This window comes from Vanacampus margaritifer, chromosome 2 (assembly GCF_051991255.1).
Source record: "Vanacampus margaritifer isolate UIUO_Vmar chromosome 2, RoL_Vmar_1.0, whole genome shotgun sequence".
NCBI lineage: Eukaryota > Metazoa > Chordata > Actinopteri > Syngnathiformes > Syngnathidae > Vanacampus > Vanacampus margaritifer.
In genome coordinates this window covers 36,055,732-36,080,490 of record NC_135433.1, presented here as the reverse complement: position 1 = coordinate 36,080,490, position 24,759 = coordinate 36,055,732, and the positions used below count along the sequence as shown (strand labels likewise).

Genomic DNA, 24,759 nt, shown 5'->3' with positions numbered 1-24,759 from the left:
CTGAACATTACAATTAATCTGATGCAAACAAACTAATCTGGAGATTCGTGTAATGCTAATGATGACCCAAAACAAATCACCAAACTATAAAAAGGTTCATCAGGGGCAAGAAGGCAAAAGCCAAGTAAATCTCCAGACACAAACTCTTCAGAAGAATGCATTTTAGATGCAGACTAGATGAAGACTGAAGGTAGTCTTGGCGAAAAAGGGTTCTGATATTTGTATGTTCGGGCATTGCTCTGGTATGCTACAATTAAAACTAATGTAACCCCCCCCCCCGCAATTAGCATTCGGAATCATCAAGTTTGATCATAGTGTGTAATTCTCATGTTTAAGGCCTCTCACAATTAGGAGAAATTAATTAGCTAACCTACTTGCTGGATTAATGAAAGATGATGCACGCCTCCCCAAAGAAGCTGACCCAGAGGCAAACATGCTCAGTTTACAGTGTGCGTGTGCGCATGTGTGTGTGTTTGGCTCACATACAGTCGATGGACAAGTCTTGCTTGATGTTAAGTACGGCGATTCTCCAGCCTTGCTGTCTGTACTGTAATGGATGATGTACTAAAGAGTCAATGATCATTTGAACATGTGCCTTCTTGTGTTGACCACAGACAGCTTTACTTCTTGTCCGTGTGTGCTGCTGTCCTTGGGCTTTCTTTCTCTTTTTTTGTAGTTTTTTTTCTACTGTACATTCTAAATCAAAATCATACATCCCGATTGTCTGATGACAAGCGCTTTGGACATTTCTGACAACCAGAGTTGAGAGAACAAAGCTTCTTCTTAATCTCCCTTTTGACTTTGTTCTCCCTCTGCTGTCTTCCCTCTTCCTCTCTGATGGGCTCTTGTCTTATGTATCACTCTTATTTCACTCTCAAATGCAACAAACCTCCCATTTTCAACTTCTTCTGAAGACATTGCTCGCGCTCTTCTTTCCCTCCATCATTTTCTTCCTCTGCGGATATTTACCCAATCTCCCCTCGTGAGAAAACAAACACAGATAATCCTGGGCTCGCTGCTGGCGTGTGACCGAGGATTAGCCAGTCGTTTTAAATGCAAGCATATGGAAATAATAACCGCAAAGTGACATATGTACAAGCTTGCTTGTCCCTCAGGTATATGGAGAGATTCTGAAGGTGCATAAATAGTAAGGCTTACATATCTTAAAGCTGCACAAATGGGAAGCTCCTGAATAAGGATGATACTGACGTGTAATTATTTCAATTGCTCTGCAGTGTATGAAGTATTTAAAAGAAGAAGGATTTTAAAAAAATTACACTCCCCTGTTCACATGCAATACAGGTCATACTGTAGGTTACATTAATTGTGGAAAAAGTTTTAAATCACTTGTCTAGTCTTGTCTTCATTTTATTTTATATCACAAAAACCTAGCATTTGAATAAGAATAACGAATAGGGGTGTGTAGACTTTATATACACTGTATAATTTACATACAGCAGCCAAAACAGTATTTACAGATTGTTGCAGCATTTTATAATCTCATATAATCGAAAACAATACATTAAAAAAAAAAAAACACCTTTGTTTAAATAAATAAATAATAATAATAATACATTTGAGAAAGGTATATGCTAAATCCCGCTTACCCAGTCCTAATTCTCAAGGGCCGGAGTCCTGCAGGTGTTATATGTTATATATATATATATATACACACCTGATTCGAAAAATCTAAAATGTTATCAGCCTTCTGCAGAGCTTGCTGGTTAGCTGATTATAGGAATCAGGTGTGTTGGAGTACAGAAACATCTAAAACCTGCTGGACTCCGGCCTGGGGGACCTCGATTGGGGAAGCCTGGGCTAAAATTTCAGTATGATATAATGTATATGATATGATATATGATATGATACAAAACAACTAGACTCTGATGTCAATGAATATTTACAGATGTGTGTGGTATGGATATAAAAAAGTAAATTTTAGTATGTACCGGTGTATTTAATAATGAAATACTCAGAAGTAAGTCATCACATCTTTCTTACTTGATGGCTGTTGTCAACCGTTTTGTGGTATGCATTACTTTCAACTACTGGACCATAACAATATTCTTGCCTGTGAAAGATTTCAAACAGGGTTAGAATAATTTTAACAAACTGCTTCTGCATCCTTGGCTTTCCTTTGCCTTTCCTTTATTTTTACACACTTCCTAGTAACCTCGGAGAGAGGAATCTAATATTATGTGCCATTAATGTACGGCCTTGGCAGTCTGTGATCTACTTATGCCACTTTTTCACTGCACTATACTGCCCAAGTTTTATTCATCAACTTTTAGGCTCGTAGATCTTCCATTTGAAATTGTACTGCAGGAAACGGCAAAATCCATTATCGCATTAAACTCATCAGTGTGTAACGAGACTAACAAACAACAAGTGTTTGAATTTGTATTTATAGATTTGAGATAAAGACTGACATCTACTGGCTAGGATTTGACGCTCTTAATGCAGCATTCAATTCCTTGTCAAAACGTCATTGTTTTTCCCTCATCTGTTCAGTACATACAGCAGGACTGCCTGATTTACTTGACTTAATTTTCAGGTGGGAAATTCAAACCCGAATTCAGTCTGAAAACTATTGGCCAGAGGCTTGCAGGAATACTCATTGTGAACAGCTAATAATAAGATATTTGAGTCATAAATGGTCAAGTAAAAAGGCTATTGTAAAGATAGTTTTGGGCAAATTGTTACATAGAGCAGCTTTGATGTTTGGTGGCGTAATGTAAAATTGTTCTCATGTAAAATGGGTGCCGTGGCTCAATTTAAGCCGCCACCACCACCTACAGCAATGTAATTGCTTTAATGCAGACTCTTTCATATTTTACTAGTTTAACCATTTTGATCATTAGTGTGGATTTTCAAACCCAATGAATCTTTTTATATATCATCAGTGCATCAATAGACAGTCAAGCCGTGGTGATCCCCGAGGTGGAAAAAGGGCATTTAACTCTATTTAATCCTGCACAAAATGTTAATTTTCGGAATACGCTTTAATTGCTCCACATTGGGATTTTTGCAATGATTTTGATGCCTCAGATCATCAGGGTCAAATCTGGAATCCTTCTGAAATGCGTGAGATTGTGTTCTTCTCAACCTTTTTGGATTTTGATTATTTGAAAGGAACAACTAGCAAGAGCCCACCCACTGCATATTTCCCTCAGCCCATTAGAAGGCACTACTGAAGTCAAGGAGCAATTGCACCACAGAGGGCTATGCTAATTCTCCAATTACATTCCACTTATTCTTTGGCCTTGTTCATATGCTCTATCAAAACTCAATTAGGTGCAATATGTAGGGCATGTTTAGTAAATGAATGGGCTTGCTCACCAATTAAAGAGAAAAACATAATTCAAAAAAGAAATGAAAACTAAGAAAATAATTAGAAATATTTTTCTGCGCCGTGTGTATGCGTGTATGCGAATAATGCTTAGTCACAGACAAACAATCCTTACTGTCTGACATTGCCTGTAGACAAACTCGGAGCAAAGGAGAATGGGGAGAAGGGCTTTGTAAGATTTGTCTGTGAGTTTGCATCTGCTTGCGTTTAAATGTCTCCTGCATTTGTGATGTTTGTGGGCATATCGGTCAGAGAGGGCGAGAGTCTCGAAATGCATGGAGACAGTTGTGGCTGCTGATGGCAGGAGAGGGCGAGGAGGGCAATAGGAGGAGCGATAGATGTTTTTGTTGCTGGAGGTTTCTGCGAGACAGAAAGTAAATAAGCAGTGATAAGCAGCAGGCAGCCTCGGCCGGCAGCAAGACTTGCAGGATTTTAATGACCCGCCTTCTTTTCCATGTCCCTCGCATTTCCATCTCCTAACCATGTTGTCTTCCTCTGGCTGCTCAGATGTATCGCTCCCTCATCTTCTTCCGCCTGCGGTCTTCTTTTACTCTTCCGACCTCATTTTAACTCTTTCCATCAGCTCCTTCTCTCTAAATCGGCTTCAACATCCAATCCAAGTCTCTTACGCGCCTGCCATCTGACATCATCCTACTGAGGTAGATGAGCAAGTACCACGCAGCAACTTTCCTTCCATCCTTAAGCCACCAATCTCACCTCATATCCTCCCTTTTCACAGATTCAACAGACAAAGCGACAAGGTCAAGCCTGTCATATTATGCCTGTGTGTACTTATCTCCCTGTGGTTTATCAATGCTTGTGTCGCCGTGCGTATCCACTCGCCGTGTCCCAGATTCCTGTGTGTGCAACCTTAGATTGGCTGTTAAAAGGATTCAGCCCACAGCGGCGAGGTGACGAGCAGGGGTCAAGGCCAACTTGTTGGCAGCACAAATTGTTCTGCTTGGAAGTCCCTCTTACTCTGGGGGGTTGAGGGCACACAGATCTTCTCATTCTCACGGTTAAACGTCAGCTTCCTCGCTCGCTGCACAAATTGACATGCCTCATTATGGGCTTAATTTAAATAAACACAGATTGTGTATAGTTTAATGTTTACAATCCTATTTAACATGCAAATGCATAATCTTTTTCAAAGGAAAATCATGTCATGTTTGTTGTGCTTTTGTTGGAGGTTAACGAGGTGGAATTACCAAGTGCAGGCATCTGAATACAAGCAACACGTAATATATAGGGATGTTCGATACCACTTTTTTTTCCCAGACTGATACAAGTACGAGTGCTCAGCTCAGCGTGTAGTCACCAATACCGATACCACTAGAACTTTTGATACTTACAATTTCCCCCCAAAACAATGACAGATCATTTTAAAGAAAGACCTATTATACATATCCCATGATAGCATTTTTCTTCATAATTGCATGAAATTAATGGCTGTTTTCTATTTGTCTAATTTCTACTTCCTGATCGTGAAACGGCCACGAGACAACATCGGGAGTACCGATACCTTGAAATAAGGCTTGGTAAAGGGCCCATACTGTATCGGTACTCGCCCATTTCTAGTAATATTGCAATGTCTGTTATTGTTGTGTGTGTTTGAGGGTGGGGCTAGTTAAGTGGGACGTAACGTCAGGGACAGGGGAGGCGGCAGTTGAGGAAGTTGGGCTCTGTTAGTCAGTCTGTTGGAGGAGTGCATGAGCGTGAGTTGCGGCTAACAGCAGCTCGTGTTGATTGTGTTTTGTTACCGCTGTTATTTTGATTAAACGGCGATCAGACTGAATCAGCGACTGTGTGGATCCTTGTGGCGTGATGGCTTAACTTCCCTTTTAGACATTACTTTATCGTAGTTGATTGACATTGTAGTTGCTACCAACATCAACACAACGATATCCCAAACACATAGTAAGTAAGTCAGATTTGTTCCAAGTGAGGGTTGGACTCAAGGCTGCCCTTTGTCACCAATTCTGTTCATAACTTTTATGGACAGAATTTCTAGGTGCAGCCGAAGCTTTGAGGGGTTCCGGTTTGGTGGCCTCAGCATTGCATGTCTGCTTTTTGCAGATGTTGTGGTGCTGTCAGCTTCATCAAGCCGTGTTCTCCAACTCTCATTGGAGCGGTTCACAGCCGAGTGTGAAGCGGTTGGGATGAAGATCAGCACCTCCAAATCCAAGACCATGGTCCTTAGTCGGAAAAGGATGGCGGGCTCTCTCCGGGTCGGGGATGGATCCTGCCCCAAGCGGAGGAGTTCAAGTATCTTGGGGTCTTGTTTACGAGGCGGGTCGGTACAGCGTCTGCAGTGATGCGGACTCTGCATCGGTCCGTTGCGGTGAAGAAGGAGCTGAGCTGAAAGGCGAAGCTCTTGATTTACCAATCGATCTACGTTCCTACCCTCACCTATGGTCATGAGCTGTGGCTGTGATGACCAAAAGAACAAGATCTTGGATACAAACGGCCAAAATGAGTTTCCTCCGCAGGGTGTTCGGGCTCTCCCTCAGAAATATCGTGAGGAGCTCGGTCATCCGGGAGGGACTCAGAGTCAAGCCGCTGCTCCTCCGCGTTGAGAGGAGCCAGCTAAGGTGGCTCGGGCATCTGGTGTTGGAGAGGTGTTCCGAGCACGTTCCACTGGCAGGAGTCCCCGGGGGCGAACCAGGACACGCTGGAGAGACTATGTCTCTCGCCTGGCTCGGGAACGGCTTAGAATCCCCCCGGATGAGCTGGTTGAAGTGGTTGGTGTGAGGGAAATCTGGACATAAAGCCGCTGCCCCGGCGACCCAACCTCGGATAATTGGTAGAAGATGGATGGATGGATCTATACAATATTTTCTTTCAATTCCCCAAAATATTTTCATATCAGGTTTTTGTATTCATCGACCGATTAGTGCATTCGTCTTCATGTTGCTCTTCCAGCGTTTTCAATCGATCATCTTAATTTAATATTCAACACTTGTTCCAGCTTGCTCATGATCTCCTTCAGGGGAGAGATGAGGCTACTTTTTTTCTTCATTATTATTTGCAATTTCCGTTGGCTCCTATCATATGTTGAACTATGATTCTACAGTCCATCACTTTTTTACCTCTTGCTGCTATCAAACCACCTACAGTAGTTGTCAAGGTAATTTTTGTCCAAAAGAACGTTTCTATCAGCCCGTGTTTCACGTTGTGGTAATTTCTCTTCACCGTAAGTCATTTGTCTGTGCTTCTCTGCACCTTTTGCCTTCTGTCTTAACACATCTCTCTGTAGTTTTATCTAACTCATACCTCCTTGTTACGGCACTCCGTCCTGTCACTGCTTCACAGGACCTCATTTTAGCTTCCCTCCCTCAGCCCTCTCATCTTCTCTCCTTTTATTCATCACTTTTCTTTCTCATCAGTCTCTGGGCCTAACTTTCAATTTCTTTCTTGCAGCATATCTTACTGTATCCACCCTCTCCCCAACTCTCTGCTGCACTTCAAAGGAGATTTGTGGAAAACAATCCTGTTCTGCAAAACCACCTCTGAGTTTGGATTGTTTTTCATGAATCCTACTGAACTGAGCTCAGACATATCAAAGGAATAGCATGTGGATTTGATATTATGTATGCACCTTCTATTTACATTCAAGTAACTGAAAATAGCTTGTGTTTGTTTGAAAAACATGTATCTCATTGAAATATCAATAAAATGACATCTATTGATATGTAATGACTAGCTTTCTGGTTTCACTGCATGGCCATCTGTAGCTTTAGTAATTTAGCTATTATAAGCAATGTACATTAATTGTTTTAGACTGTACTAATTGTCTCTAATAGTTAAGGTATGACAATGCCCTTTCATGTGAGCAAGGAGAGCCACAGTCGTGATGCACTTTCAGCCATTATTGAAAAACAAACTTTACAACACACAAATACAAAATGAGAACACTCACAAGGAGCTGCTATAGGTCCACAACTCACAACCAGATACTAAGACTAAAATAACCAGCCGACCAACCTGACATCACTCATACCACTTAAAGGCACACATTCAACACTTGGATACTACAGTTGGTACAGTAATTACACTTTATAAAACCTGTTTATTTATTTACATTCTCTTTTATTGTTTTACAATTTTTCTATATACCGTGCTATATTTCTTTATTAACTCTTTCCATACATAAGACGTATCAATATGTCATAAAAGTCCTAGTCACCACGTGCATATGATGTATTTATACGTCATACGCGTTTTTTCATGCAAGAGTGTACAGGAGGGTCTGATACAGCTCTTGACCGAAGGATTAGGCTTGACTGCAATGTTATTTAAAAGAAACGGCCAGCAGGTTGCAGCAAGTATAAGATCAGCTGGTATCACTCAAGGATCATATTGCAGAGGAAGCGAAGGAGGAAGTGTAAATTGGGACTGGGAGTGTCATCTGTTACTAGCGTGGTGTAGTAAAACAGAGTTAATAAGAGATGGGCAAAACAAAACAGTTAACCCTGGTGGATTGCTTTTTGGCAACAACAAAAAAAGGCATCCTTATTGGCTCATCAAAGCATGACAGTGACGAAGATCAGTCAAAATCCAGTAAAACTGAAAGGGTTGCTCCAATGAAAATGGCTGGGATTAAATGAGTTAAAGTGGAAGTAAACTCAGAAAAAAAATCTTAGTATGTTCTATCCAGTCCCATTAGTCTAAACACAGTATTTGAATAACATGACATTTGTGGAATATAAATTAAGCAGCAAAATCCACCCGTTTTCCATCTCAAGGGGGTCCATTTTGCTACTTGATGTCAATTGAAAACAACAACACAGTGCCCCCCCCCCTTTTTTTTCTTTTTCCTTTTCTTTTTACAAGTTAAAAAACATCACAGAGTCTAAGTAATGACCAATCCTGGCTCACCTGTTTTTTGAGATTGGTCATGTGACGTTCGCAAGCTGAGCCATGATTGGTCGTTACCTGAGCCTTGTGATGCCATTTTCAGTCGACAGCAAGTCGCAAAATGGCTGCCTTTTGAGATGGATCAAACCAGATGAATTTTGCTGCTTAATTCATAGTCCAAAAAACACAATACTAATCAGAATGAGTTTAGACTAGTGGGGGTTGACTTCCTCTTTAAAATGTAGAAATATATATATGGTTGTGTTTTATGGGCACTGGAACGGAATAACGGCATTTCAACTAATTTCAATTGTGACTGGTTTGATACAAGAGTAAATTGACTTACGAGCTTTGTCACACAACAAATTCAACTCATAACTGAAGATGCCACTATGATCTCAAATGAATACTCCTCTGAAATATTCAATATATTCATAGTAGCTTTGAGGCAACGATTTTCAGCTGTATGTCTGGCACGTGACAAAAGCAAATTAGCCAAAGGAGCTGATTTTATGGTAATGATGGAACCTGTTCCAATGTTTAATGTATAGCCTATGTGACACAAAAGCAGCATGTAATGTATGCAATATATCAGGCACCCTTTCTGCACTTGTGCTGTGTGAGCTCGCGTTCACATGCAGACAACATATTAAGATAACATCCATGCTTGATGGCATTGATGCAAACATATTTATATGTTTCAAGTGTCAGAGGGACTTTGAGTAGATGCTCATAGGCCCTCTCCCACTCACTCCATATGATACATGTATAATGATGGCCTACTTACCCATCCAGAGACAGCTGTGCAGTATGTATTTGAATAAAACTGTGATGGTAATGTGCAGGTGACTACACTCATCACACCACTGTGACCACACATCTTCATCAGGATGTGATTATCGGGGGTGACAGCCATTTTAGCAAATGAATGTTCAAAATTGTCATAATCTAGCATTGCACTTTAGGGAACTATTAGCCAGCTGAACCCAGAATGAAACGGCAGATTTTCATTTTCCCTTCTGCATATACAAATGTTCCAAATGGAAACTCTGGCTGAAAGGCAGCTGTAACATGTCATAACATATTTCTTTGGAATGATTTTGTCAAAATGTTATGACTTTTTGCTTAGATGTACAGTAGAATTTGCAGGCACACTACTACACTGACAATTTATTCATTTAGATTCTTACACTATTGTATGGATTGCAGACAATCTACCAAGAGTTGTAGCAAAAAAGCATGTAGTGAGCACATCATATGTTTGTTTGACTGTCAAAAGGGTACAGAACCTAACTCCGTGTCAAGTAATGTTATATTGATAGAAGACTCAAAATTGCATCAAAGGTGTGTGTGTGAGTGTGAATGCACATTAGTTTCTGTACAGCGGTTCACATATTGTGATTTCACCATTTACACCGTCCATTACTTAGCCCTTTTTTAAGCGATCATTTTTTTAGGGTTGTTCGATACTAGAGAAAGACTGATGTGTTTTGTTTTTTTTAGGGCTGATATCGATACAGTTTATTACTAGTCAAGCAGGTCAATAACTAAAATTTGGAACCGATATTCATTTTCAGTAAAAGAGGAAAAATATTGGCGTTAAAATTTAAAAAATATACAAATTCCAACCATTAACTTTGTTGAAATGTCATAAAGGATGTGTTTGGACACCTTTTCAGATTTTCGAAAAGCTTTCTTTCTTTTCTTTTTTCTTTTTTTAAACCTTAGACAATAGACATCTTTGTTTCAAAATTCAAACAAAAAGTTAAATGAAAACCTAAACAAGTAAACAGATTACTATTGTTTTCTACAGTAAATTAAGTTTTCCAAAATTTCATAATATTTATTAACTCTTTGACTGCCAGACGTTTTCAGAAAAGGGATGCTATGGGTGCCAGCCGATTTAAGCATTTTGACTGATCTTTCAAGGTCTACAGAAAACGTTGTGTTTGGACTATGGAAACACACATACTACCAAATGAAAGATTGGACTCTCATCTTTCATCAGAAAAAAAAGTTTGTTTCTACCTTATTCCGTTTTTCAGTAATCAACAATAGAAAATGGTTAGTTTCACCCAAATGCTCTGTTTAAACAAAATACGGAGAAATCGAGCTTTTTGTGAAACGATATTATTTCATGCACTCTAGTGAATTTGACACCTTTTTTTCCATTAATGATGCCACAAACACCTAAACAGTGCTTTACTTCTGTAAAACACTACCACCAACAATTTGGCAAAACAATTTGGCAAACTATTTACAAATGTGTGCAACTGTGGTACTATTTACAATTGTGTGGATGTTTCAACTACAGTTTTTCTTTTTGTAACACTCCCCTGCGTGCAAGGAGACGCAGCAGGATTTGCACAACAGAATAATTTCACTGCGATTGCCCCTTCGCGTGCAGACGCTACACTTTCTTGCCGGCCTTTTATTCCGGGGAATAGCAAGTACTGTATATATTGCAGTGTGTGTTTGGTCATGTTGCCATCAAATCTACTATCAGGATCATGATACGGTGATGTTACGGTGGTGTTACGTCTGGCTTCCTCGTGTCCTTCAGTTCCTATACCGGGTGGTTGATCCATCTTATCCACTCCATTCATGGTGGCATCGTAGTCCATAACCAGTGTCTTCTCCGTAATCAGACTGTACCCACTCCTCCGATGAATATGCATTGCACTCGGGGTACTCTTCATCGGCCGATTGAACGTCCGCCTGTGCAGAAGTGCTCGGTTGTGCTCCGCGTTTTCCGGTGTTAGCATCGCTAGCCGGTGAGGCTTTATGACGTGATCATAGCCGCCGCGTCAACGCTTCCAACTTCGGCGTCAACCTCGGAGTCACCATCATCATCATCGTCGTCATCAATGTGCTCTTTAGCATTGGTCGATGCTTTTTGTCTTTGAAAAAAATGCTCAAGCGTGAGCTGCTTGCAACCGGTCGCCATTTTTGCTTCCTCAGCCATTTTCCCCTCAACACTCTAGCTCCGCCTCACATCTTCTATTGACGCCTACCCAATCTTGTCCAAAGAGAGTCATCGCTGCCAACTAGTGCCCAAAAATAGGCATTATACTAACTAGATCTGCTTGATACTTTCAGCACAGCTGGCCAAGGCTTTCCTCCACCCGTTTCCCCAAAAAACATAGTGAACGTCTTTTAACGTCTTTGGCAGTCCTCCGTAGGATTTTACTAAACGTTATTTAACGTTTTTGGCAGTCAAAGAGTTAAATTTTTCGCTTATCTTAGTTTTGATTTCAAACAAAAACAGAAGGTGCAGAGAATTTGCAGGGTCAGCAGCATCTATTCTAAAGTTCACTGAAAATTCAAATAAATAGTTCCCTGAAATTTTTAAATTGAGCTCTTATCGGCCGTCAGATTTTTAAACAAGGCCGATACCGATATCAGCGGCGGTAATCAGCCCGGACGATAATCGGCCCGGACGATAATCGGTCTATACTTAGTCAATACCAAATTTTTTCTGACCAATACCACTAAATCTTTTGATTTGTAAAATGCTACCCCAAAAAACAATAACATATAATAAAAAAAAAGACCTATTCCAATATAGCATTTTTTCTTAAAATTGCATGAAATTGATGGCAATTTCCTACTTTTAATTTTTATTTCTAGTTCCTGATTGTAAAACGGCCACAAGAAGGCATCTGATACTGGTATCGGCCCCTGTCGCGAGAACCTTGAAATCTTTGAATAAGGCAGTGTATCAGTACTTGCCTATTTTTATTGAATTTTTTTACAGCAATGTACTTGCTTACGTACACTGTAGTACCCTCACATGCGGGAAAGGAGACCCACAGTCTCCGATGTACTTTTCAGCTGGTTACTGAACAAAGGGAGATCAGTCAAACACATCAAGACAATAAGCAGACTCACACAGGAGCTGCTGTCAGCCATAGCTCATGCCCAGACACTCATACAGACTTCCTGATGCCACATGCACCTCACTAAGGAATGTGTATGTTCACAGACAGACGCTATCATACATACAGTATTTTCTATACATTTTTTGCTTTTAATTTGTTTTTTTGGTCATATGTTTTGGTAATAAGTTTGTAATGTTTTTAATGAGGGCTTAAACGTTTAAATGTAATCAAAGCCAAAAAACGGGTTCACTATGATGCCCACAACATATTATACTGGCATGATTGAGACACTGTTTTGATCAATGTTATATTATGAGTGTCGACCATGAAAATTTAACAATTGCCGATAGTCATCTTTAATTTCTATAGAGCAGAGGTGTTAGAGACTGGAATGAAAGAGGCTATACAGTATTGTTGACAAAAGTCCTCATAGGCACTTCGTTTGTAACGTATCAACCTTCGCTCACCTTGTTTAGTATGATGACTGCCTCTTCGTTTACCCCTGTGATGTTGAACGTGTCGCCAGTCTCCCCCTCTAAAATTGTATAGTCCAACTTGGCGTTGTCGCCGAGGTCAGCGTCACTTGCTGAGATGCGTCCTATTTCAGCACCTGGGATGGCCAGCTCGGATACAGAGAAGGACCACATACCTGGGGCAGACGTGAGAAATACAATTAGGAAAGCTGTATCTGTACAATCTCATTAGCGCGACCCCTAGGAGTTAAACATCTCATTTTTCTTTAGATGTGTTTCAAAAGGATGCTTCTCACCTGCTGTGAGACAATATTTACACCCATAATATTCTATTTAGATAACGCAGCATTTGATTTTGCATACTTGAGAGGATTACAGAGATTAAAGAGAATGTGAGTCTTGTGTTTCAACACTCTAAACTGATGCTTTAATAAAAAGGTAATGTATGCCAACCAAATTTGCTTTATCGGAATAAATAAAAAAAGAAATAAAATCAAACAGACTACTTAACTTCATTTGTATAGCACTTTCAAAACCAACCGTCACTGAAACAAAGTGCTGTACATAAAGATTGAACATAAAACATGCAACACTCAAATTGAATACGACTATAGAGAGCACCGGCATGCAGAGATTGCAATCTTGCGATCACAGCAGCCATTAGTTTGTCCACTGGTCAGTAAGCTCACATTCCCCATAATAATCAACGATAAACTATAATTAAAATAACAGATGATTATAAATAAACAGTGGAAATTGTGCTAAATGTTGCCAATGCCAAGTGCTTTAAATTGTGATTTTAATGTATTATTGAGGCAAAGCACATTATAAGTATTTTCCTCTTCTTGTGCTGTGCATATTAAAGGGAGATACCGTTCATTTCTCAGATTATTCACTCTGATAAACACTAGTAGTATTACATTCTGCACTAGCCTCACATCAAATGCAGGTTTTGAACACGCATAAAGCTAAAACAAATGCGCCTGGCACTCCATCAACTAGGCATGGTAGCAATGACAGAACTTTCCTAAGGGGAAAAAACACAAACTGTTGTGTTCAGAATAAAAGCAATATTTTCAAAATCCTCATATAAGCTTTTTTCCCCCATATACATAAATGCGACGCTACACATTCTATTCCAAATCAAAACATGAAGGAAATGTTTTATTCCTTTGCGTGAAGATAAGTGAATAGGCTGTTAAAAAATATAATATTTGCATTTTTCTTTACAAACTGAAACAGTCACATTAGTTGAAATGCAGGAAAATGTTACTTTCTTCCGAATACTGAACTCCTATATACAAAAGTTATCTAATCACTGTTACAAAATTGTTCACTTCAGGGTGTACAAATGGTCGTTCAGTAACCAGAAGGTCGGCTGTTCGATCCCCGCGCTCCCCAAGCCATGTACTGTTGCGTCCTTGGGCAAGGCACGTCACACACATTGCCTCCAGTGCTACTCACACTGGTGTCTGGAAGGTGCGAATGTTTGGTGGTGGTTGGAGGGGCCGTAGGCGCACACTGGCAGCCATGCTTCCGTCAGCCTGCCCCATGGCAGCTGTGGCTACTTAAGTAGTTTACCGCCTCCACAATGTGAATGTGTGAGTGCATGAATAATGTATCCATTCCACTGTAAAGCTTCTTTGAGTGTGTAGAAAAGCGCCATATAAATCCAATACATTATTATTAAGTATTTTTTAGCCTTATTCACCTGAAAAGATGCTGATATGATACCGAGCACCTCTACTATGTTGCTGGCTTGCACACATAAAACAGACAGGATCATTCAAACAGACTTGTTGTCTATTTAATCTCAAACTGAGCAAGATAAATAGATCTGTAAATGTGGGCGAGAAAACCGACCTCACAAACATACTGAGTTGACAGAATAAAAGATAGTCGCCACTTCAACAAGACCATAATCTGGGGCAACAAACTTTGTAAATCTGACTCCCCAGTGAGAAAGATCCTTCACTTTGAGGATCAGGATTTCAGTTTAGATATCAAACCAGCATGAATTATCATTTGTTGCGCTTGGTTGTTGTTTTTTTAAGATGTTGATGTTGAATCTGAAAGGCAAGTTTCCCAACTGTGAGAGATGTTCAGTGGATCCGTCTCCAGCTGATTCAGCTTTAAATTTAAATCAATACCAAGTGAATGCAAATATCTGACTCATATGTGTGCCAACATTTGCAGTCACACCAGGACTTACATTGTATATTATATGGACACAATTTTTGTACCATCTAGCCATCAGAAGAAGAAAATATGAATTTGGTTTCTTTGCAGCTGAAGTATTTAAGCTTACAATTGTCAGGGAATACTTTTTACAAGAAGAGACTTTGAAATTTGGAAGTGTGTCTGGTTAATGCCTGTTCATTTGAAAAAGCATCTGTGACATTCGAGATGAGCTCACTATCGCTGTTCAAGTTACAGCTAAATAGCTTTACCTTATTCAGCCATTCCCAAACCATGTTAATACTTAGGCGGGGGGCCCAAGTAAACTGGCCGCCGCCCAATAAGTTTTCAGAAAATATTACGTATTTTAAAACTATAAGGCACACTTAAATTTGTCTTATGTGTCGATATTGGACATGTAATGGTTTAGGATGGTTTGCTGAGTCTCAATAAATATGCAGAGATGGTCACTTCCGTCAATTCCCAGCGATGACGATGCCCACCTTTCGGCGCGTGCTTCCGCATATTTGGAAAATGCTTTATGCCGCAAAGGCTCGTATAAATACACGGAATGAGATTGACCGTATATATGTACTCACATCGATCGACGGACGTAAACATGCTTTAGGTGGTGCTCAGTCCATGTATTTATCCGAGTCTTAATGTAATTGTGCACTTGATCCAAGGTGGGCATCGTCAAAGACAAGAATTGGAACTTCAGGTAATAATGAGAAGCTGCTAGGAGGTCAAGTAACTATGCCAGGTGACATTCTGCAATGCATCTCAAACACCAGCACATTTAAAATCTTAAGTGGGAAAGCACAGATCACCACCAGGAAACATTTATCTTGGTTTTAAAAGCCATCATGCAAAGTATGGTAGGATATTCCCAAACATGTCATGTTTTTATTAATGCCCATCTAATATTTAAACAAGAATGTGAAAAAGAAATCCATCGCAAAGTACTGAAGAAAAAAAAAATCCTGAATCTGCCTCAAGATGTTGATGATGCATTGGTGGCCCTGTTATCAAGTTTCCTGAGACGCAGTAATTATTTGGCGAACAGACAAGCCCCACCAAAAGCAGAACCTGCTGAGCATAAGCAGAACTCGATTTCAGAAAGATGCAGTGTTGACGTTCTTGTCTGTACCAAACAGAGGATGTTTTTCTTTCTGCATATTGGAACAAGCAGTCAACACAAGAGGCACCTCATCTGTCAGATGAGCAATTTACTAGCGTATCGGATCGATTGAAGCAGAAAAAGGAAAATGTTGGAAAATAGGAAAAAGGAAATCTTGCCTCCTATACGTGGAATAGAAAAGAAATCAACATAATCCAATCTCATTTATCCAAGCACATAAATTAATCGATTTGGGAATTAACATGTTTTCATGTTATTTGACTATTTTAATTGCTGCTTGATTGTTTGAGAGGAAATCTCAATAAAAATCTAATTTGGTGTTGGTATATTTTCCTTTGGTGTTTGTTGCTAACAAGCTGTGGGATTTTAACCAAATGATTCTCAGTGTAGATTAAAAGAAAAACAGGCACAAATTCACCAGCAGCATTCAAATGGGAATTGTTTTTCTTATTTAAAGACTCTTAAGTATTTAGCAAAGTTCCAAAGCATTTCCAAACATTCTAAGCAGTAAATGTGACAGTGGTGTTTAGCTGCAGACCTTTTGGCCCAAAAGGGCCATGAAACAGCGTATTAATACACAATGCTACTGTAAACTAAATTATTTTCTTTTATTTAGAATGACCTGATTTACCCCACGCTGAACATCTGCATTCTTCTTCTCATCTTCCCTGTGAAATGTTATAAAGGTGCAGCTGAAATCACTAAATAAATCCAGGTAGTACATGAATGTGTAAAAGACAATGTTCAAGACCACCTTTCACTTCCATTTTTTATTTGAATGATTTATACATTTTACTCATTTTCATTATTTTATAGTAGTTGGATGGTTAATGGTTTGAAATAAAATGTTGTCATTGAATACTAGCCACCTTTTTCAATATATGTGGTTGATAATAGGGCTGGGCGAGTATCAGGCTGATAGCTGGCTGTGTTTCAAGGTATCGGTACTTGTGATACCAGCATCAGCCACCCTCTTGTGGCTGTTTTACAATAAGGAACTAGAAATTTGAAATGATAAGAATAGTCACATGCCATTAATTTCATACAATTTTAGGGCAAAATGTTATATACTGTATATATATATATATAATGAAATAACTGTGCTACAACAACATGAAATTAAGTAATATTCCGCTTCAACGTATTTCTCAAGTACATCAACAGGATAAAAATTAACTGTGCAGAGCAGCTGAGTGGAAGGTAAAGAGGACGTTTTGTAGCATAATCTATAGTGATATCTACACATATGTTTACTTGTTTTTTTTTCTCAATTAATTATTCCACAAGGTCAAAATAGTTTAGTAATTTCTGCTTGACTGAATCTATTCTTAGTCTGTTTGCACCTGCATAGTGGAATAAATTGCTCCCATGTGTCTAAACAGATTAAATACCTGAAAATACACCTGTGGCCTTAATTTGCCTTTTGAACAGAAGGAGCTGTTTTTTTATGATATGATGATATGAATGTCCTTGCATTTTGTTATATAGCTGGATTTAATTTTGCTTCAATGGTTTTGTTTCATGTAAGAAAATGTTGAACATCACACAATCTTTATTGGAGTGAATGTTTTTGTACACTGTGCACTTTACAAAAAGGACAGTCAGTGCCAGTGAATCAGTGCTAAATGCCATTTTATGTGGCATGATTGCCACGCTTACCATCTGGGACTGGCACCGCATCAGGCAACTAGAAATAGCATGCCTTTTAATAATAAGATAGCCAATTAGGGAGGTTTTTTTTACACGACAGAGACAGTGGTTGTTATTGATCTGTGCAAGTGTATAGCGCTCAGATACGCCGAGAGTGTGAAGAGCCTGTTGTCACTTAGACAAACACACTTGTCACTTATGGGGAACACTGACAGAGCATCACAAAATCTGGTAGTGTGAGTAAAAGAAGCTAGATGTAGTAATTATCAGCTTTCTTGCCAAAGTGGAAAGCCATTTGTAAGAGAAGTCACACATCATTTCCACCTGTGATGGAATGGAAGGGAAAGAGTCAAGCTCCAAGAGGATAAATGCTGATTGGCAGTGAAGGTGCTCTATCCCATCCGGCACACAGAACAACAGTACGAGCCTCCGATAAAATCACAAAGAAGATAAAAATGGAGAGTGACAGGATTCTGTCCTCTGTTGATGTTGCGCAGGTAAAAGCAGCGTAGAGGAAATCACATTGGCATGCAGATGCAATGACTCATGTTTCAGTCCCCATTGAGCTCATCCATGACTACGCTAAGAAGGAACGCATTGAATGTCGTCCCTCACTCTGTATTTGGACACAACATCAGAAACAGAGCACTCCTCTTTTTCAACTGGCCCACATCCACTCATTGCAGTTTCATTTGAAGATGACATAAAATGACAAGAAACTCAAATGGTATGAGCCATAGATGGATTTGTTTTGTATTAGTAAAAAAAAACATACAAATAAGAAATCAAATTTATTCGTCTGAGAATGAAAAAAGAGAGACAAATACGCAAAGTAGTTAGAAAATTCCCTAAATCAAATGCTGCATTCTTTACATGGCGAGTCCAGGAGGAGGCTTAGAAGGGCAATAAGATAGAAGAGAGGATTATGGCTACAGGGAGGGTGGGAGTGGCACTGATTGAGGCATCACAGTTCGGTGTTGAGTGGGCGGTAAAATGAGAGATGACAACTAGATTCTCTGCCCAGACATGATTTCATTTCTGCGTGTGGAGAGTGTGGATAAGACATTGACTTCTATCGCAATGTTATTAGGTTTAATAATGAAAGAGAGTCACTTTTCTTTCTCATTTTCCAAGCAAGGCCATATAAAACATAGCCTGTTGCTATTTATCTTGCTTTGTGTTGAAAAGTATGCCATTAGCCATTACTGAGCTCTTTTCTGCTATCAATTGCAGTAGTATAAAAAGGAAAGTGGGCTTCTGTGTGTTCATTAGTCAGAGAATGCTTGCATTTGCATGCTACAACGTCTATATACACTTAATTTAGCACACATATTCCATTGAATATCCATCCATCCATCCATCTTCTAAACTGCTTTTCCTCACAAGGGTCGCTGGAGCCTATCCCAGTTGGCTTTGGGCAGTAGGCGGGGTACACCCTGAAATGGTTGCCAGTCAATCGCAGGGCACACAGAGACAAACAACCATACTCACAATCACACCTATGGACAATTTGGAGTGTTCAATTAACCTGCCATGCATGTCTTTGGAAAGTGGGAGAAAACCGGAGTACCCGGAGAAAACCCACGCAAGCACGGGGAGAACATGCAAACTCCACCCAGGAAGGCCGAAGCCCGGACTTGATCTCACGTCCTCTGCACTGGGAGGCGGACGTGCTAACCAGTCAGCCACCGTGCCGCCCTTGCCATTGAATGTGATGATCCCAATTAAGCAGGGATTCTTTTGAATCTTCACCTTAGACAATAAAACTAGATACAATAGAAACAATGACTAGCTCAGACAATCAGCATAATTGTGATAAATTCAGTTTCCTCTTTAAAGTTTTAGAAATCTAAAAGTGGTTCATGCTTTGGGCATCATAATTAGGATGTTTCATGTACATTCAACTTGGCAAAGACTCTGGAGGGGGGCAGAAAATATTGGTCTCTTCTGGTCTGCCACTTTATCTCCCAAGAGGAGCAGGAATACTTTTTACCAGCTCAGCTCAGAGTGTCCGCCCTGAGACTGGGAGGTCGTGGGTTAAATCCCCAGCCGGGTCATACCAAAAACTATAAAAATGGGACCCATTTACCTCCCTGCTTGGCACTCTGCAATAAGGGTTGGAATTGGGGGGTTAGATCACCAGATGATACCCGAGTGCGGCCCCTGCTACTGCTCACCACTCCCTCAGGGGATGGGTCAAATGCGGAGAATGAATTTCGCCCAACTTAGGTGGGAGTGACAATCAGTGGTACTTAAACTCGAACTTTTTGTTGCTTTGATAACTCACATGACATGAAGGTGCGCTCAGTACTTAATGATTCAATCTCTTTTCTGATGTGCTGGCTCCAAACACACGTCAGTCATGAGCACAGTATTCTGATTAAATGACATTTTCTAGATTTATGAAAAACAGAAAGCAAAAACACATTCTTGTTCAAAGTAGAACACGTTATATATATATATTAAGTGTGACAAAATTTGCGCGTTAATTGCTTGTTAATTTAAAGTGCCTTTAAAGGCACACATTTTTTTAACGCTCGATTAACGACCGCCCCTTATTTGGAAAGTCTCTCCCAAGGGAATTCCAGTCGCGACGCAGCAGAAACGTCCATGTCAAAATTACCCAATAGAAATGCACTGTACTACATTGACTGGAGCTAAAACACACAACGTTAAGGGGCAGAATGTTAGCGTGGAGGAGCCATTTGGACTGTGTCGCACTACCGGAAGAACGCACTTGGTTAGCCGTTAGCAAGGAGCTAGGTTGCTCCAGCAAGAGGTGTCCGTGGCACTCCTAAACCATGTGAGAGCCAAGAGCGGAATGGACGCCGTCTTGTCAGTTGGAGTGACCCCAAGCCACTTGATCTTTAGATGTGAAGCATATTTTATTCAGCAACTCCAGAAAAAAGCTCTCAAGAGTAACACATAATCGGGCTGTTTTTGGCTCGCTCGCAGCAGAGGGGCTCTGGGTTCAGGCTTGCGCCTTGCAGTAAAGCGGTGTCACTTTACAATCAATGCATTCAAGAACTTAACAAAATAAAAGCATTCAACGTCGTTCAAAGGTGTCACTACAACACAATTTAGCAGTAATAAACTAAATATTAATACATATATTTGTGGGGACTGGTTTCAAGTTGTATTTTACAATTTAAAAAATGTGCAGAAGTTCCCAAGTTACTTTATGTTAAAAATTAGATAGCTCTTAATATGAAAAGGTATTTTATGTTTCGTTTCCAGTAAAGTTGAGTCATTTTACAATGTGCATCTGTTACTGAACTTAACAAAATAAAAGCATTCAACATTGTGCAAAGAAGTCACTGTAACACGATTTAACAGTAATACATTTAACAACAATGCTTTTTTTTTTAGAAATTAGAAATTGTCTTACAAACGTAATGGGGTATATGCCACGAAGGAGGTGGGACTTCCTACTTGCTGGTTTTCACACATCAAGCATATTGTTTCCGTTTCCTGTTTGCGATGTGCGGGTCCGCGTCCCAGTTCTTGCGCTTCCGCCTTTGTGGCCCTCGGTTGCGCGTTTCCTGTCGACGGGTGTAGTGTGTAGTGTGTCTATCTCAGTTGTCCGAAGCATTTCAGAGAGTTAACATCCTGAAATCCTCACAAAATGGATTTACAAGCTTCCAGATTGTGTTCAAGCTTAGAGGTTACCATGTATAGTGCGTTGGCTCTGTTGATATTGTGTTGCACTGTGGTTGACAAAATGATGGATGATGAAAAATCAGTTTATATGTCTGAATCACTTTTCTTCATCACATTCCCATCCTTCACAAGCGTTGATGAATGGATGGCTGGATGAACGGTTGGATGGATGACTAAAAGGCTTTTAAAAAAGCTGACTGGCGCAGGAGGGCCTTGATGCTAAATGACAAAGTGGCAGGATGGCTGACTGAATGAGTGACTGGTGTGACCAAGAAAAGAGAAAGAACAGTCTTTGACAGGCTTAAACCATTTAGACACTCTGCCTCTACCTGAGAGAGGCGAGGAGAGAAGTGCGCAATCGAGAGAGACGTATGGTGAGAGCAGAAACGGAGAAAATACAACACCGGGCTGTGACTTAGACAGAGAAAATGACAGAAATGAAGAGAGAGCTATAACTATGTTTGCAGTAGTAATTATGTCATGTATTAAAGTGGAAAGCACCAAACTTAATATTAAATATTAATGCATATCAGAAAAGACTGTATAGAGAAAATGAAAGGATTAAAAGTATGCTGCTGTTAGCAAGCTCCCTTTTAATTAGTTTTTATTTTTCATTTGCTCATCTCTTAATATAGCTCTGAAGATGTGAAACGTAATTAAGGAATTATAATTATTTGAAATGATTGCTTGCTTATTACCTAATTGTTCGGGTTATCGACGTAATTATCACTACTCTTTGCAAATGAACCAAGCAACAGAGCTAGAACAAATTGTCAACGTTTTTAAAGATCACAGCACTCAATTTTTCTCTCATTGTACTTTACAGAGCAAGCAAATGCAGATGTCTGGTTCAATTAAAAGAAGGTGAAATTTTACCTGAAGGCAGCCGATAGACGACAACTGATTTGACTAGATTAGAGGGGCAGGATTGCACTTGAGACAAAACAATACATTTATAATGGCAATGCTGCTTGTCTCAAGGCACCAAAACCAAATTAGTTTATTATATTTATATTAATCGGAAACTGTTCTATGCTGAGAGGCAAATTATTGCCATTTTGCCCAAATTAGAACAGCTGCTGGGTTGGTAGTCACATTATGAATAACAGAGGATGTAATAAATAAATATTTTATTTGCATTTATGGAGATAACCTGCCAAATTAGTTTGTGAAAGTATTTTCCAAACTATTTAGACTCTCTGTTATTTAATGTGCTTTATGTGAAAATGTGTTCTTTGAAGAAAAATTTGCCTACTGAGGACTGAAATCTCTAATTGCGAGTGCAGGGTTTATAACATGTTAGACCACGCGGGACCCTTGCCGCACAATTGTGAGAGTGGAAAGAAAATGTGCAGGTGCTTAAGACAGTGTTCAGAGAGATGAACTACAGTTACATTTACATGCATACATTATTGTCTCCTGGCCCTCTTCTTCTGGTTTTTGAATTCATGATTAGTTTGGAACAGTCATAGCAGTCTACTTACTCCTCTGAGTGACAACACAAGTTCATATTCAGGACAGGCCTTCCTTCCTTCTTTCAGTTTGAAATGTATATTCCAAAACAGAGAAATGTACACAGTAGTCACTCCTCATTTGTTACAGTAAACAGCTGGAAGCCAATGACTAATGCAAGGCCCCGTTGGGTCCAACTTTACCATCACTTCCTCGAAGCCCTCAAAGTTCACTTTACAGCAATTCATTGAATAGTCATATGTTTACAGTTGAGATGGATTTATGATTTATGAGAAAAAAGCCAAAGAATATATAGCCTTCCCAGCTTTTATGTTTAAGGGATGAGGACCCAGCACTGCACGCCTGGAGCAGAGCAGTTTACCCACTGCTGTTTTCTGACTGAGACCTTGTAATGGATGGAGCTGCTTAGCGTACCCCAAGGGACGAGACATGGTTGGCCATTAGGATGGGTTTAGGAAAAGGGTCAGTAAAAGGTAGCAAGAGAAACCATCTGTGAGTATTTTCACTTGGCATATGGGGGTGAGGTGAAAATGTATGGGGGGAAAAGGCAGAAGGGCATAATTTGCAGCATTCTAATCATAAGTAAAAAAAAAAAAAAAAAAAAAATTAAAAAAAAGCCTGAATAATTTAGGAACGCAAAATAACACTTTAAAAAAAAACACAATTACAGCTCTTAACAATGTTTACAGTCATTCACCAAATTATTTATTTATTTCTTTTTTCTCCAGCTAAAATATATCAATTAACCAAATTGAAGTACACTTTAGCTTTTTGCTCATAATTTACCTGTTTAATAGTCCTCGTCTGTCAGCAGTTGCATCTTATGCTGCATTCTCGAGGATGGTCGGAAGTCGGACTTTTCTGACTTCAAACCAGGAAGTGTGTACGGGAACGCCCCCTTGAACTCAGAAATTCCACTTGCGAAGTCGGGAAAAAAAAGTACCCTGACTTCACCGACGGACTACAAGTGACGTCACTCTACAATGGCGACCCCTTTGGAAACAAGGACTGTGAATGGTAAAAACACAATTTACTTGAACGCATGAAACTAGATAGCTTACTTCATTCATAAATATTCAACATAACTTCACGTAACACAACGTACGGGATTGTATGCCGCTATCTCCGTGCATGAAATTACACAGTGAACTACTGAACTGTATGAAATGCTTATGAAATGCAATCAAATTAGCCACGCAATTTCTACAGAAATTGCGTGGGTATGCTGAAAGCTGAATGCTAATAGCTGAAATGCTAAGCCTAATTCTTATAAAGGAAATTGGAAGATAAATTAAATTACAATTACAGTATTAATAGTGAAATAATTTGTATTCAATAATGCATATTTGCTAAAGATTGGTTGAAGCTGGATTCGAATGCAGGAACACTAATCCCCAGCCCTTTCGCTTAACCACTCATCCGCTTTACAGTGGCAAAACTTAATAATCACGAATGACATCAAAATAATGGCTGTGAAGTCATTTGATAATGATTAGTATTCAATATTGCATTTCTACACAATAATTGTTTCTAGCAGGGATCGAACCCACATCTTACTGTGTGGCAGACAGCATTCCCACTAATAAGAGAAAAACAATAAAGGAATCAAAATTGCAAGAAGGCAAGTTTTCTGGAGCTCAAAATGAGTTTTGAGGACCAAAATAAAAAACTATTTATCATTGTCCGTCATTTTGGTTGTTAACTTTCGCCTCCAACGCTTTGAAGTCAGAACTTGAAAAAAACAACTTAAACAAATACAACTTCTGACCATCCTCGGATGCAGCGTTAGACTAATATTGTATTACAGAGCTTCCCCCAGTGCTTTAGGCATGGTGGGCTGCCTCAAGATCAAGACTAGTGTAAGAGACCCGCTATAGCTACATAGGTTAAGGGTCAAATGATTGAATCACCTTTGACTGTGGCAGCCCACGCTGAACCACCAAATGTGGCCATTGCACAATTTCAGCCAATTCTACAGAATAGAAGAAAAATACCGTACATGAAAGGCAGGTTAATTGAAAGCAAATACACAGGGAGGAAAGCCATCCAAACACACAGTGACGTAAAGCATCTTGCAGTGGGCCGCAATACCCTGTT

At 39.7% G+C, this 24,759-nt stretch overlaps 1 protein-coding gene across 2 annotated transcripts in view; it reads right to left on the bottom strand.

The window, feature by feature from the left end:
- Positions 1 to 24,759, bottom strand: part of cdh24b (cadherin 24, type 2b) — a 216,280-nt gene that overhangs the window by 38,871 nt on the left and 152,650 nt on the right. For both annotated transcript variants that reach the window (XM_077557222.1, XM_077557223.1), the window contains one exon: positions 12,555 to 12,736. In XM_077557222.1, coding sequence (XP_077413348.1) covers positions 12,555 to 12,736 — 182 coding nt within the window. The remainder of the gene's footprint in view (positions 1 to 12,554; positions 12,737 to 24,759) is intronic.